Source organism: Schistocerca serialis, chromosome 1 (genome assembly GCF_023864345.2).
Source record: "Schistocerca serialis cubense isolate TAMUIC-IGC-003099 chromosome 1, iqSchSeri2.2, whole genome shotgun sequence".
In the NCBI taxonomy this organism is placed as follows: domain Eukaryota; kingdom Metazoa; phylum Arthropoda; class Insecta; order Orthoptera; family Acrididae; genus Schistocerca; species Schistocerca serialis.
In genome coordinates this window covers 556,858,763-556,873,729 of record NC_064638.1, presented here as the reverse complement: position 1 = coordinate 556,873,729, position 14,967 = coordinate 556,858,763, and the positions used below count along the sequence as shown (strand labels likewise).

The following is a 14,967-nucleotide window of genomic DNA, read 5'->3' as shown; positions in this document are numbered from 1 at the left end:
TTGTCTTAATATTTGTTGTTTTCCTTGTGAATCATCTGTAGAGAAAGAGAGAGAGAGAGAGAGAGAGAGAGATTGAAAATGCTCTTACATTTCCATGGGACATACCCGATGTTACTTAAGTTTATTTTGAAAGTTCTCTATCCATTATAATGAACTGGGTGTGTAGTCAAATACTCAGTTGCGTATCTTCAAAGATACCATACTTCACATGATTATATATTTGTTAGTAGTTGATGATGCAGTACAGTGTTGAACACCTTTTGGAAGTCCAAGATGATGGGCCCTAGCTAATCATCTGTCTGCTCTGAAGAATGTTTGTTTCAAGAATTTCATTTCATTTATTGTTTTATGCGGATTTATAGAGAACTATAGGGTTCCTACGTACAGCTAGTCCTGAAATTTCTCTAGGTGTTTCATCGGCAAATATTTACTAGGTAGCTGGCCAAAGTGGGGTTAAAACGACAGAAAAATTAGTTAATAGACACTGATTTTCCTTCCAAAAATTTGTCATGAAATTAACAAAATTTATATTGTCTATTTGATGGAAATGGTTGCATTGTTTTTGCTTCATTATAGATGATTTAATTTGGCAGATGAGTGAGAATCTCACAACTTCCTAAAAACGGCGTTTGAAGTCAGTTTTTTTGTTTTTGCACTAAACTCAGTCTGTAGGCAAGTTATGAATAAAACTATAAATAATTTGTTGATGAGAGTTATTTCCCAAAATATCTGTGATCCTTTTCTGTCAGTTTCAAGGTATCAGTTGCAGTTTACTGCCAGGTCTATGTAAGTTTCACAATGTGGTTTTAAGTACAGTGTTTTATTGGCATGTGCATGTTATTAGAATACCTATATACCTTGAAATTCATCTCGTTTCTGCCAGATTAATTTACTTTATTGCCACATAGCACTATAATTCAAAAATAAAGAAAATCTTGTGCTGAAAATTTAACAGCATAGGTGAAACAATCTGTCAGAATATTCAAGAGACTTAAACATATAGATGTGATGCAGGAACATTAGTCCTAAAATTAAATGTAAGTTTCCGAGTCACTTGTGAGTATTTGTCTTGTGCAGACAGAAGAAAACAGAAGTTGTGCACTGTAGTGAGCACAGTGATTTATTAATGGAAGAAATAGTGTTAGCACATAATGATTGTGCCTGTTGAAAATTGCACTGTACTACACCACAGATTTTTAAGTTAATGTACAGGAAACATATACTTTTTAATTTAACATATGCTGCAACTTGTTTTCAACAAAGAAGTAACCTACTCTGCTTGAAAACTCATACTGAAATAGACAAGTTGTTTACTTTAAACAGTTGTTTACTACTTAGTGTGTGCTACTTTTTCATCTTTGGTTTCCCTCACCTTGAACATTTAGGTCAGTTACTTTACACAGCTGATTAGTGTCTAATATAAGGTACTGTTTTGTCAGTGGCCATTATTGACATATCATCATATATATTTTGGCTGAACATAGTTCAAGAGGAAGTAGTCATAAATTATTAATAAGAAGTGGCTTGAATATTTTTGTGATTAATTTTTGTTAATCAGTTTCTGTAGCTTCATAGAAGCTATATCTAAAATTACCCAATTGTTTGCTTCTTGAATTCACAAAAAGGAATTGCATCTCAGATACTACGTATTTGGTGTTTCTGAGGTACATGTTTATCACATTTGTTTATGTGATCTGGAAAGAATAAAGTTGTTCCTGTAGGTAGTCTAGATATATTTGTTTATTGCAATAATGAAAATTACAGACTGGAAATGATAACCACAACACATGGGCCCCTAAACACATCCACTCACAACAACTCCAGTAATAGTTACTGTTGATTTGTTCTGGTAATTGTCAGTATGTCCCTGTTACAAATGGAGTTGTGCACAAAACAAACCAGCAAAGAAAGTAATCTAAAAGTGTTGTGTAGGTTAATCACATTATCCAGGCATGTCCTGCTCTTATGGAAATGCAGGTTTTCTCAGTGGATTTAATTGATGAAATCTTCTTGGGTTATCAGTCTAGTCATGGCATCATATTGCCACAATGCCTGAAAGTGACAAGCGGGAAAATAATTGAAATGCATGACTACGCTGATAACCCTGCAATGTTTCATTTATATCATTATCTAGAGATCCTGAAGGTAGTTGTCAGATGTAGGGTAGGGGACAAAGAAAAGGCATTGATATTTTGTCCAACACTGTAAATAAAAACAAAGGCCTTTCAAACCACGCATAATAGAAGAAAAATGGCTATTTACCAATATTTAAAATGCAAGCAGTTCAAACAGAAGTGATAGAAATGCAAAAGTTATTAAATAAATGTATGGTAGCTGCTTAACAGAAGTAAAGACCAGAGAAGGAGATTAAAAGAATTGCAAGAATAATATGGAAAGGAATAATCACTCAGAAGCATGGACCCAAAATGTGTGTGATGACACGTTACTTAGAAGTAGGTGGTTCAAATCCTGGTGGTGGAAGAAATTTTCATCACTTTTATCTGACTTGGCAAGGGAAGGACATGGTGACATGGAGTTAGTGGCTTTCTATCACTGTCCTGTGTTCAATTTCTCCCCACAGTGTCTCATGAATAGATGTAATACTGCTGATGGTGAACCATCCAACAGACGGTCTTGTTGATACTATTTGGCTGTGTGTTGGCACTGGGTTTCACCATGTCATCTCTCTCTCTGTCATCAACAACACAAACACTACTCTGTACATACTCGAATCAGTCACCTACACTCAACAGACACGACTCTCACACTTTGTGAAGGAATGGTGTCATTTTCAAGTTAGCTGGCTGAACCTAGAATGCATACAATATTACTTGGCCACTAGTTGCGCAGAAGGCGTGGTAGGGGAGGGGAAACCAGTAGTGGTGGGGGCTCCCTTGCGGACAGGACAGCGCGGTAGTGGAGGTGTTGCTCTACAGCAAAAGCCTTTGTGCAAACACGTACCTCACAGAACTTGTGAGCTACAGCTAGTGAGACTGAAAATGATCGTATTAACAGGTTAAGCCAGTACGACAAATAATCCAACAAGCCGACCATTTATTATTAAAACCACAATGGGTACAGGATCATGCTGAAATTCGATCAGAGAGAGCAATTTATTTTCACCTATCTTGTTCACCTTATTTTCTTTTTCATGTTGCCATGTTAAAATTAGCTTCTTTTCCCAAAACAAAACAGTGTTTACAAAGTTTCACCTCACTGACATGCTAATGCAGTTGCAACAGAATCCTGCAACAGTCTACTATTAATAAAACTGTCAAAGACAAATGAAGATCAGTAACTTAAGAAAAGCTCGTGCTTTGTATAAAAATAAGAGTGTGATTGCTTCATTTATGGTGTTACAAAATCCATACTAATTCTCATTTCACCAGATATCAATAGCCCATCAAAGCATTACATTATTTCCTTGAAAAAAAAATCTCTAGTCACTCGTATATCACAGTAGATGATAAAGTTTCACATGATGGATATACAACTTAATACCCTCCGCTTTTCATGCAATCATTTGCCAAAAATTCATTGCAATATTTCGAACCATGTATGAGATCTGAAGGATGATATGAATATTTCACCTCCTCTCTCATTTGAGCACACGACCAGAAATGAGTGCATTTCATACAGTCAGTTTCCTCAAGATTGGTGGCAGGTATAGATCTCGTCTCAAGTTTAAAGAAAAATCCAGTATGTTACTCCATGCCAGAGAATGTCTCTTTCGTAACAGCTGAAGCTCACAGCTCTGTAACCGATAACCAACTGAGGCAGCCATCCATTTGGAACACAGGGGTGGACTCACCCAGCACGGAGAGTGAGGATGTGCTTCTGTGGACCAGCCAAGTAATCCTGTGCAAGCTCTAACCCTTGGGGTCTCCCAGCCAATGATACCATACATCTTTAATGTACAGTACAAAAGAGTTTAGAAGCTAGAGTATTTGTACGAGAGTTACAGAGAAACGAGAATGCTAAGATGCAATCAGCAGAAATCATTTCTGATGCATTAATTTTAACTTGATACATGCTGGGAACATTTTTATTTATTTCTCTTTGCAATCAGCACTTATTCCTGTTGTTATGAGACCCTGATTGCCATCTTTTTTATCACACTGTTAGAAGTGCTTTTCATATTCTTTCATCCACTGCCTCTTGAGCCTCATCATCAGCAAAAGTTTTTCCCTGCAAGTCTTCCTTCAACATTGAAATAAGTGGAGAAATGATCATTGTGTATGTTTTGGATTGTACAATAGTGTGTGTATACTTCCCATCTGAAGGTAGTTCCTTGGTGCCACACACAGTGTACACATGGGTGCAGTCACAAAATACAGTTTTGTAATGTCTCAGAGTAGACATCAACATCATATTGTACCCCATAGCCAAGTATTTCTTAAGAAGAGATTTTCCTGTCTCAAAAAATGATTATCATGATTAATTCATTTGCATGATATTGAGGTATGGAAATTGTTCCTTAATATTTCGAGAGTGGAATCATTCTAATGATTGTCACTTTTGTTCAGGAGTTTAGTGAGCTAGGCATATGTTACTACAGTGTAGTCAAACAGATCGTCTTCTGCATAAATGCTGGTATGATAGCTAGTGAATTTCATTTGTGAGCTTCAACCAGTATGTGAAATTTCAGCTTTTCATGATGTATTGGCTGCTTGAAAAGCCCAAGTTATTGTAGCAGTGTACAATTATGTCTGGCACCTTATGTACACACATTTTCTGCTAACGCAGCATGTCTATCCATTTAATGAACCATTTTTGACACATCTGGACGTTGGCCGCAGTTTCTCATCTGTTAGTGTGTATGTTTTGAACAAGTTTTGTTGTCAGGGCTACAGGTGGCACTCCCTTCTTTGATACTTCTGAATATCGTTACTGACATTTTTTAAATGCAACACCATTTGACCACTGTTTGCTTGTTCAAAACATTTTCACCCCAAAAAAAAAAAAAAATGAGCTGGCAAAAAAATTCAGCTGTTCTTTTCCTCTTCCATGCTGAAGATCAATTGCAGCCTAAATTTAATTCAAGTTAGTCAGTATAAATCTGGCATGAAATTATAGTCAGCAAACAGGAAAACTACTCTTTACGGAATATGCTTCAAATGACTACCATTGATGTTGATATATAATCTCATTATTGTTTAGATTATATTGTCATGATGTACCACTAAATGTTTTTCAGGCCAGTTTTAATTTAGCTACCCTGCACTTAGTGTAACATGGAGTAGTAGTAATTACTTTGAATTCATTTTACCTAAAACTAAAACCTAGTACAGCATAACATGTCACACGGGCAAAAGAATAAATGGCAGTATTGGAAACTCTGAATAAAATAACTTTTATTCAGTTTTTGTTTACATTGTGAATTTATTGTTTTGATGAACAACATGCCATCTTATCATCCTCTTCAACAAAACATTCTATTTATTTCTTTTGATTTTTATCCTCAGTTTGATGGTTACATCTACTAGAACAGAATGTATATGTAGTTGAGTTGTGTACATCACAATTTATGAACTTGGAAGGCATATTTTTTCAGTGGTGATATCCAGATGAAAATGTTTACTGACCTGGTAAATATTACAGCCAATTTATGCCAGTGACCTCTATATATGTGGGTGTTGCCAAAAGGATCATAAAAACATAGTATGGTTGTGAATTGAATTTTATTTCCAGTTGTTTCTTTGCCAGGAACTGATTCCATTCCACGAGACCAAATTGAAATGACTTGTCATTAAAGCCATGTAAAGTGACAGAATATATCTGTACACAATAAGCAGTAGCTTTTGCCCAAAGATTATGAAGTTCCCTCCAAATTTTGTAATATAGGCAGCTGAAGGTGGAATTTTTATTTTACACCTGACATGAAGTGCTACAGGTGCAGTAATGAGCACAAATTAGTATCATTAATGTGGTTTAACACAATAACTATTTTCAAAGGAGCTAAATATGCTCCATATATAACATTGTGAGAGTAATCCAGTATGAGAATGAATCAACAAATTATCTTTCGACGGCAGAACACAAAATGAAACAAGTAATACTGTATTTTCAGCAGGACAACAACTATAAACTATAAACAGTGTTGTTTGTAAAAAAATTTGCACTTAATCTGCCTTTTGTTACTATGGTGCTACAGCTGGTAGTTGTCGTGACTTCTAAATAAATTTAACAATGGCATTGAAGTTTCACTCTCAAAGTTACCTTAAGTCTAATTATTTTTTCTAGTGTTTAGCACATTGCATGAGTGCAGTATTTCTCCTCTTTCTCCACCAGCTGCTTCCTCTTGTAAACAGGCAAGTGAGGCTATGGGTTTGTTTTTTCAGAGGCAAGTTGATGTTTATCATTTGAAGCCAAATACTACATATATATTTAGACTGTGGGCAAACAATCAGCTTGGAAAAGGAGTGGTGACAGAAATGGAAGCAACTACTTCACATGATACACAAGAGATTGGTAAGTTGGTTTGGAACTTATACAACTTCACTTTAATTTCAATAAAAAAGTGTCTTGGATTGTTACATTTGTGACCTATGTGAGTCTGCTTCCAATAGAATGTAGCAATATTTGAAGTGCACTTAATTAGCTCACACTTACATTTTTGAGACTGAAATTCACATATGGACAAAGAGCAAATTCTAAACATTGTTTTGGGTTGGTGTAATTATATACTGTTGTTCTGCAATAGAGCAGCAAAAAGGAACTTTGTTGTTTGAGAGGAAGCACTGAAGATAACTGGGAAGAACCTTAATACATAGCAATTTTATTGATTGGTCACATCAGATAGGCTTTACACTGCTATTGACAGTTGAAACATATTATGATTCCCAGATGGTTTGTGAGTATCAGAGGGAAAGGAATGAGGAGATGGAGGTGAGATTTGCCTATTATCAACTGATGGAGTGTGCTTAAGATACTAGACTTGTTTCCATGACGGTATCAAGTGCAGTGGGACCTGGTTGTGATTTTTTTTTCCTTTCTTTAATTAAAAGAATTCGTTTGAAAATAGGTAACAGTATTGTGGTGTACACAGTACAATGGGGTGTGCCCAAGCTGAAATGCCGTGTAGTAACACGGTTCACGTTTTCTGCCGCACTTCACATAGCGTAGACCGGGAACTGTCTCCTGGGCATGCCCGATGTGAACTGACTGGGCACGGCCCGTGCTGCCTGAGTTGTTGTTGTTGTTCCGCCAGCGGAGGTCACGGCCTAATTCCCGCGTGCCCTCTGGTGGACGGGACTCTACTTGCGGCAACTACCGTCTGTGACACGCTGTGCTGATGTGCGCCTCCCACGATCTTTCTGGTAGCTATTGCACTCCTCCCCCTTCAGGGAGTGAAGCCACTGTGATCCACTGCATCAGAAAGTGGAGCGTCGTGCAGGAGCGATGACCTCCACGTCCGTCGGAAGGCTGGAGTCGAGGGGATCTGCCAACCCTCGAGCCAGAACCTTCGAGTACGGCTGGAAGTGACCCCACACGAAGAGGCCCCCGTCGTCCCACCACCGGAGCCCGGGACAGAACGGGAGACAAGCCGTCGAACTCCGGATCCTGGTCCACCTCGAGAGGGACAAGACCCAGTGGCGGGGACGATGGGGAAGGGACGACCACAGGTGAACCAGCCTCCTGAGGAACTGGGCCTGCGAGGGGGCCGGCTCTCGCTGGGGCATCTCTAACGATGGCGCTGCTGTTGCTAGAGCTACTGGAGGCTGCCAAGGCTGAGAACCATTGCAGTGCGGCTGAGTCACAGGGGGGAGGGGCGGTAGCATCCCCTGAGAAATCAACACGGGTGCCGTCAGTGGGGAAGCCGGTGCCCGAGGAGTCGGAGGATGGCTGCCCAAACGTGGACGTAGCTGATTTTGGTGATGATGTTCCTCCCGGTCCCCTGCCTGCAAGGTATAGAGCCGGCAGCCATTGCGGCGCAGGACCACTGCCGGTATCCAATGTAGATTGCGACCAAACCCATGTGCCCAGACCGACATACCCGGTGGAAAGCCAGGTACTCCGTTTTGCGAAGACTGGCGAGGACCAGGCCGGAGGAGGCGCAGCAGAGTCCTAGGTTGGCGCCCGTGGAGGAGCTCTGTGGGGCTGCGTTCTCCCATTGGTGTGGTCTGGTATGCCGTCAGGAAAAAGTCAACGCCTCCTCCGCAGGAAATTCGTGCACATACTTTTTCATCTGCGTCTTAAATGTGCGCACCATGCGCTCGGCTTCCCCATTCGATTGTGGATGAAAGGGGGGAGAGCAAAAATGCCGAATACCGAAGCGCCTACAAAAATTCTGGAAGGTCTGCGAAATAGACTGAGGTCCTTTGTCCAAGACCAGGGTGACTGGCAGACCTTCCAAAGAAAAGATTTTTGCTAGAGCCTGGATTGCGACTTCTGAAGTGGTTGAGGAGCAGCGAACCACATATGGGAATTGGGAATAAGCATCAATGACAATGAGCCAAAAGCCATTGAGAAACAGGCCCGCAAAGTCAATGTGAACACATTCCCATGCCTGGGTTGCAGACGGCTATGAAGAGAACGCTGACCTGGGAGATGCCTGTTGGCTCGCACACTGGGAACAGGCGGCCACCAAGTGCTCAGTTTCTCTGTCAATACCGGGCCAGTACACATGTGTGCGAGCCAAGGTTTTAGTACAGGAAACACCCCAGTGCCCCTCATGTAATAACGTGAGGACTTCCCTTCGCAAACTTGCAGGAACAACCAAGTGAGGAGCTGTATCATTGGTAGCCAGAAGGAGAACTCCTTCCAAGACGGAGAGGCAGTCTCGCAGAACAAAATAATTACGAAGAGGATCCGAGGCCCAGCCTGGAGGTCGGGATGACCACCCCTGCTGAATGAGGCGAACTACTTGCCGGAGAACCGGGTCAGCTGCCGTTTCCCTGGCGACTCTAGAATTAGTGATCGGGAAGCCATCAACCGCTTGGCGGGACGCCACATGCAAATGAAAACACATAATCTCCTCTCGATCGAACTGAGGATCCGGGCCCACCGGAAGATGGGAAAGAGTGTCTGCGTTGGCATGCTGTCCGGTAGGGCGAAAATGAATGTCATAATGGTACTTAGAGAGGAACAAGGCCCAGCACTGTAGTCTGTGGGCCGCCCTATCCAGAATCTGAGAGCTGGGGCCAAATAACAATATTAACAGCTTATGGTCAGTGATTAACTGAAACTTTGTGCCATACAAGAAAGGGTGAAACTTGGTAACAGCGTAGACAATGGCCAAAGCCTCTTTTTCCACCTGGAGTAATGGGCCTGCGCGGGACTAAGAGTTTTAGACGCAAACGCCAGTGGCTGCTCAGAACCATCCGCGTTGCGATGGGCCAGGACTGCCCCCACCCCATACTGCGAAGAATCGGTAGCCAGGACCAACGGCTTATGGGGGTCAAAAGTAGCCAAACAAGGCCCTGACATGAGGAGGCCCTTCAACAAGGTGAACGCTCGCTCGCATGCAGGCGACCAATCAAAAGGAACACCCAAGCGCAGAAGGCAGTACAGGGGGCGGGATATGGTGGAAGCCCTGGGAATGAACCGGTGGTAATAGGCAATCTTGCCTAAAAAAGCTTGTAACTCCTTCAGCGATGCGGGCTGCGGAAGGTCGACGATACCTTGGACCAAACGTCCTAGTGGCTGGACGCTATGCCGAGAGATGGTGTAGCCCACATACTCAATAGACGGTTGGAAGAAGTTTGACTTACGCAGGTTGCAACGCAAGCCCACGGACCTGAATTTGAGAAAGCGGGTGTGAAGATTGTGCAAGTGTTCCTTCGTGTTGCGGGCTGTGACAATTATGTCGTCTAGGTAATTAATACAATGAGGGATTGTCGACGTGATGTGCTCAAGATAACGCTGGAATATTGCCGGGGCACTGAATATTCCGAAGGCCAACCGCTGTGTGGGGTGGCGGGTGGATATTTTTTAGAATAAATGTTTTGTATTTATGCTGTTTGCCGTTCTCAACACTGGCTCTCTAACTACAATATTGGCAACCAGAAAGTGATTAGCAAAACGTGAAGCCTGTAATTAGTATTCCTAGTGCCCACTTCATCTGAGAAATACATTTATAGCTACAGCTTATAGCTCTGAGGAATTAGGAGATTGTCTGGGATTCATAATCAAAAACCATTCTCTCTAAAATGTTCACTATATTCTGACAGTCACAGACCAAAAAGAATCCACACAATCCAACTACCAGAGCAGTTCAGAGTCTAATGCGCTGATGCCACTATAACTGTTCAAATTCAATGTTTAAGTGAATGCTCGCCATAATTTGATGATGATGTTCATCAAACGCCACGCTAATAATGGTAGAATGTCTGTCCTGCGGCGGCACGTGAAAATACGACATACGCAAACTAAAGATAGATCATTAACGTCATCCCAAAATTAACACTTCACTCGAAAACGATTTCATGGTTACGCGTATCCCGAGTAACTTATTACTGCATCCGAGGCTGTTTATATCAACGATACCGACGCGACGCGACTCCCGGCACAGGTGGTGCGCTAATCAGTGTCTGGAGAGAACTGGGGTCTTTTTTCCTCGCGCAGCGTTCTTACATATAAAGCCGCGGTGCGGATGGCTAAGGGAACGCCTGATCAAATCTGCTCACCCGACTAGCCGCTGGGCTAGTAATGCACCACTTTAAGTTATCGAATAAATCATTGCTTCCTTTGCTGATGGCCGATGAAGCTCTCAATTTAAATGTGCAATCAGCACACAGGTAAGTAATCATAATAAAAGTCTGATGTGGGTAAGTCAAATATTTTGTGCGAGATAATGAATTTAATTACACTACATGCAGTAGACGAGCTCTGAACTTGCCCTTTGGAGATACCCTATCGCTATAGTTTTATAGTTATTCAGTTGAAACTTCTCACATCTTTATGATTATAGCGGATCTCCCTTCTACTTAAATTTAAACATCCTAGCTTTATTTATTCGCCTACTTAAATCTATCTTGCTTCCTTAATTTTTAGGATAAAAACCAGAAAATCATGAATTTCAACTAAAATTTTAATTTGTGAGATCCAGAATACTGTTTCTACTAAATTATTATGCAAAAGGAATCTAAATATAAATTTTTAAGTTTCTAGCTCTTTCCTGTTGCGCCAATGATTTATGACGTCAGAGCTAGTTACAGCGGACTGGCTGGCACACAATGGAAAGACTGATGTGAATTTTATAAGGCGTGAGTAGGCTGCTTCCCTACATCACCCTCTACTTAATTTTTTCGAATGTAAATGAAAAAAAATTAATTACAAAAAGGGGAGCAAGAGTACAGCTTAACTCCCTATGAAAAATTAAAATTGAAATCTAAACATATAGAAATATTAAAAGAAAACTTATTACCTACTTCAATTATTTAAATTGCTGGCATGTTCACCGCCTCTTGAGCAACATTATCACTCAAAATTTAAGCAAAATCAATGAAACACTTTGGCATACATATTGACTTAGACAGACAGACACATAAAAATATGTAAAATTATGAAAGTCTTAAATCCATTAAATTGTCTGTAAGTATTTTTCATACACAAATTCAAAGAAAATAACACAGTTCTTCATGATACATAATCAGATAATTATATCCTGGGGCAGATATGGACTCTGACCACAGCCTATTGGTTGTGAACTGTAGATTAAAACTGAAGAAACTGCAAAAAGGAGGGAATTTAAGGAGATGGGACCTGGATAAACTGAAAGAACCAGAGGTTGTACAGAGTTTCAGGGAGAGCATAAGAGAACAATTGACAGGAATGGGGAAAGGAAATACAGTAGAAGAAGAATGGGTAGCTATGAGGGATGAAATAGTGAAGGCAGCAGAGGATCAAATAGGTAAAAAGATGAGGGCTAGTAGAAACCCTTGGGTAACAGAAGAAATATTGAATTTAATTGATGAAAGGAGAAAATATAAAAATGCAGTAAATGAAGCTGGCAAAAAGGAATACAAACGTCTCAAAAATGAAATCAGCAGGGATGGCTAGAGGACAAATGTAAGGATGTAGAGGCTTATCTCACTAGGAGTAAGATAGGTACTGCCTACAGGAAAATTAAAGAGAGCTTTGGAGAAAAGAGAACCACTTGTATGACTATCAAGAGCTCAGATGGAAACCCAGTTCTAAGCAAAGAAGGGAAAGCAGAAAGGTGGAAGGAGTATATAGAGGGTCTATACAAGGGCGATGTACTTGAGGACAATATTATGGAAATGGAAGAGGATGTAGATGAAAATGAAATGGGAGATATGATACTGCGTGAAGAGTTTGACAGAGCACTGAAAGATCTGAGTCGAAACAAGGCCCCGGGAGTAGACAACATTCCATTAGAACTACTGACGGCCTTGGGAGAGCCAGTCCTGACAAAACTCTACCATCTGGTGAGTAAGATGTACGAGACAGCCGAAATACCCTCAGACTTCAAGAAGAATATAATAATTCCAATCCCAAAGAAAGCAGGTGTTGACAGATGTGAAAATTACCGAACTATCAGTTTAATAAGTCACAGCTGCAAAATACTAACGTGAATTCTTTACAGACGAATGGAAAAACTGATAGAAGCCGACCTCGGGGAAGATCAGTTTGGATTCCGTAGAAATGTTGGAACACGTGAGGCAATACTGACCCTACGACTCATCTTAGAAGAAAGATTAAGGAAAGGCAAACATATGTTTCTAGCATTTGTAGACTTAGAGAAAGCTTTTGACAATGTTGATTGGAATACTCTCTTTCAAATTCTGAAGGTGGCAGGGCTAAAACACAGGAAGCGAAAGGCTATTTACAATTTGTACAGAAAGCAGATGACTGTTATAAGAGTCGAGGAATATGAAAGGGAAGCAGTGGTTGGGAAGGGAGTGAGACAGGGTTGTAGCCTATCCCCGATGTTATTCAATCTGTATATTGAGCAAGCAATAAAGGAAACAAAAGAAAAGTTCGGAGTAGGTATTAAAATTCATGGAGAAGAAATGAAAACTTTGAGGTTCGCCAATGACATAGTAATTCTGTCAGAGACAGCAAAGGACTTGGAAGAGCAGTTGAACGGAATGGACAGTGTCTTGAAAGGAGGGTATAAGATGAACATCAACAAAAGCAAAACGAGGATAATGGAATGTAGTCGAATTATGTCGGGTGATGCTGAGGGAATTAGATTAGGAAATGAGACACTTAAAGTAGTAAAGGTGTTTTGCTATTTGGGGAGCAAAATAACTGATGATGGTCGAAGTAGAGAGGATATAAAATGTAGACTGGCAATGGCAAGGAAAGCGTTTCTGAAGAAGAAAAATTTGTTAACATTGAGTATAGATTTAAATGTCAGGAAGTCGTTTCTGAAAGTATTTGTATGGAAGTGAAACATGGACGATAAATAGTTTGGACAAGAAGAGAATAGAAGCTTTCGAAATGTGATGCTACAGAAGAATGCTGTAGATTAGATGGGTAGACCACATAACTAATGAGGAGATATTGAATAGAATTGGGGAGAAGAGGAGCTTGTGGCACAACTTGACTAGAAGAAGGGATCGGTTGGTGGGACATGTTCTGAGACATCGAGGGATCACCAATTTAGTATTGGAGGGCAGCGTGGAGGGTAAAAATCGTAGAGGGAGACCAAGAGATGAATACACTAAGCAGATTCAGAAGGATGTAGGTTGCAGTAGGTACTGGGAGATGAAGAAGCTTGCACAGGATAGAGTAGCATGGAGAGCTGCATCAAACCAGTCTCCGGACTGAAGACCACAACAACAACAGTCTTTTCTAAACCTGAAAGAAAATTTCACAAATCATGACACTCCACGCTTTCACGCGGCTGCCAGGCTGCCGTTATCTGGTTTGTCCTGTAGAACAAACAAAAAGATTGCCTCAGACTCTGTTCACTTAATATCTAAGGGTGGGTCACAATTAAATGGGGATATATACATTTTATCTTTCAATATGTTGCTGGAACAAAGTTAACAGAACTTTTTCAATTTTACTCTCGTGGTTACTTAACTGTCATAAAATCGGCAAACAAATGGCTCAAAACGCCGTTAGTCACGTACTAGAGAAAATTTATGCTCAAGGCATACAATCATAAATCCTATTTAATCTCAATTTATTATTTCTGGGCCAGAACACTGAACCAATGCTCAGTACATTCTTGATACATTTGTATTTTATTTACTTAGCTGACTCATCTTCGATTACCTTATTCTTAGAGATAGTATGAGTATATTTGATTAGTAGTTGTCTTCTCAGCCTCTTTGTACATGTGAGTAACTTGTGGTAATAGTACAGTTCTGAGCGTTCAAAACACACTACGTTTAGTTGACTGCTAAATCCACTTATTGGTCTTTTGCTGCTGTGTCAGTTCCACATCTGCTATTATGTACTTACTTCACCAAAGTGTATTTATGCTGAGCTATAAATAATGTTTCACATCTGCCATTAGGTTACTCAATTATGTTGCTAGTGTATGTACTTATTTAACACTCACTCTATTAACATTAACGCATAGGATAGCACATTTATTTCATATCTATAGTGTATCGCAGCTGATCAGTTTGCTCACGTTGCAATCCATTTCCACTTGATTGGATGCTGAAACCACAGGTAGTCTCTCTCGACCTACCACTAAAGTGCATTAAGTAATTATGGCTGAGCGTAATGCTAAATTCCTTAAACCTATGGGACACCATGAGCTGCTCTCTCTCATCTAACATAAGGGTACCTATGGTCGCATTCACGCCTCCAACTCATAACCTCAATACATGTAGGTGTGTCCTGTCACACACTACACCAGATAACGGCCAGCTCCAACCTTATAAATATTTCAAGGACGTGTCCTTCACGTCTCAGCCACAAACACTGTTCAATTCTATTACACTGCCATTCCTTGCTACACCAGGTGAGTTCATTCTTACAACTTATCTGCATATTTTTCATAACACTAAGCAATCTCTTTTACTATTAATTAGTTAG

The 14,967-nt window shown here is 40.4% G+C and overlaps 1 protein-coding gene across 2 annotated transcripts in view; it reads left to right on the top strand.

Moving 5' to 3' along the window:
- LOC126475434 (protein turtle homolog A) overlaps nucleotides 1-14,967 on the top strand; it is a 94,118-nt gene that overhangs the window by 22,184 nt on the left and 56,967 nt on the right. For both annotated transcript variants that reach the window (XM_050103298.1, XM_050103289.1), the window contains exon 4: nucleotides 6,342-6,471. In XM_050103298.1, coding sequence (XP_049959255.1) covers nucleotides 6,342-6,471 — 130 coding nt within the window. The remainder of the gene's footprint in view (nucleotides 1-6,341; nucleotides 6,472-14,967) is intronic.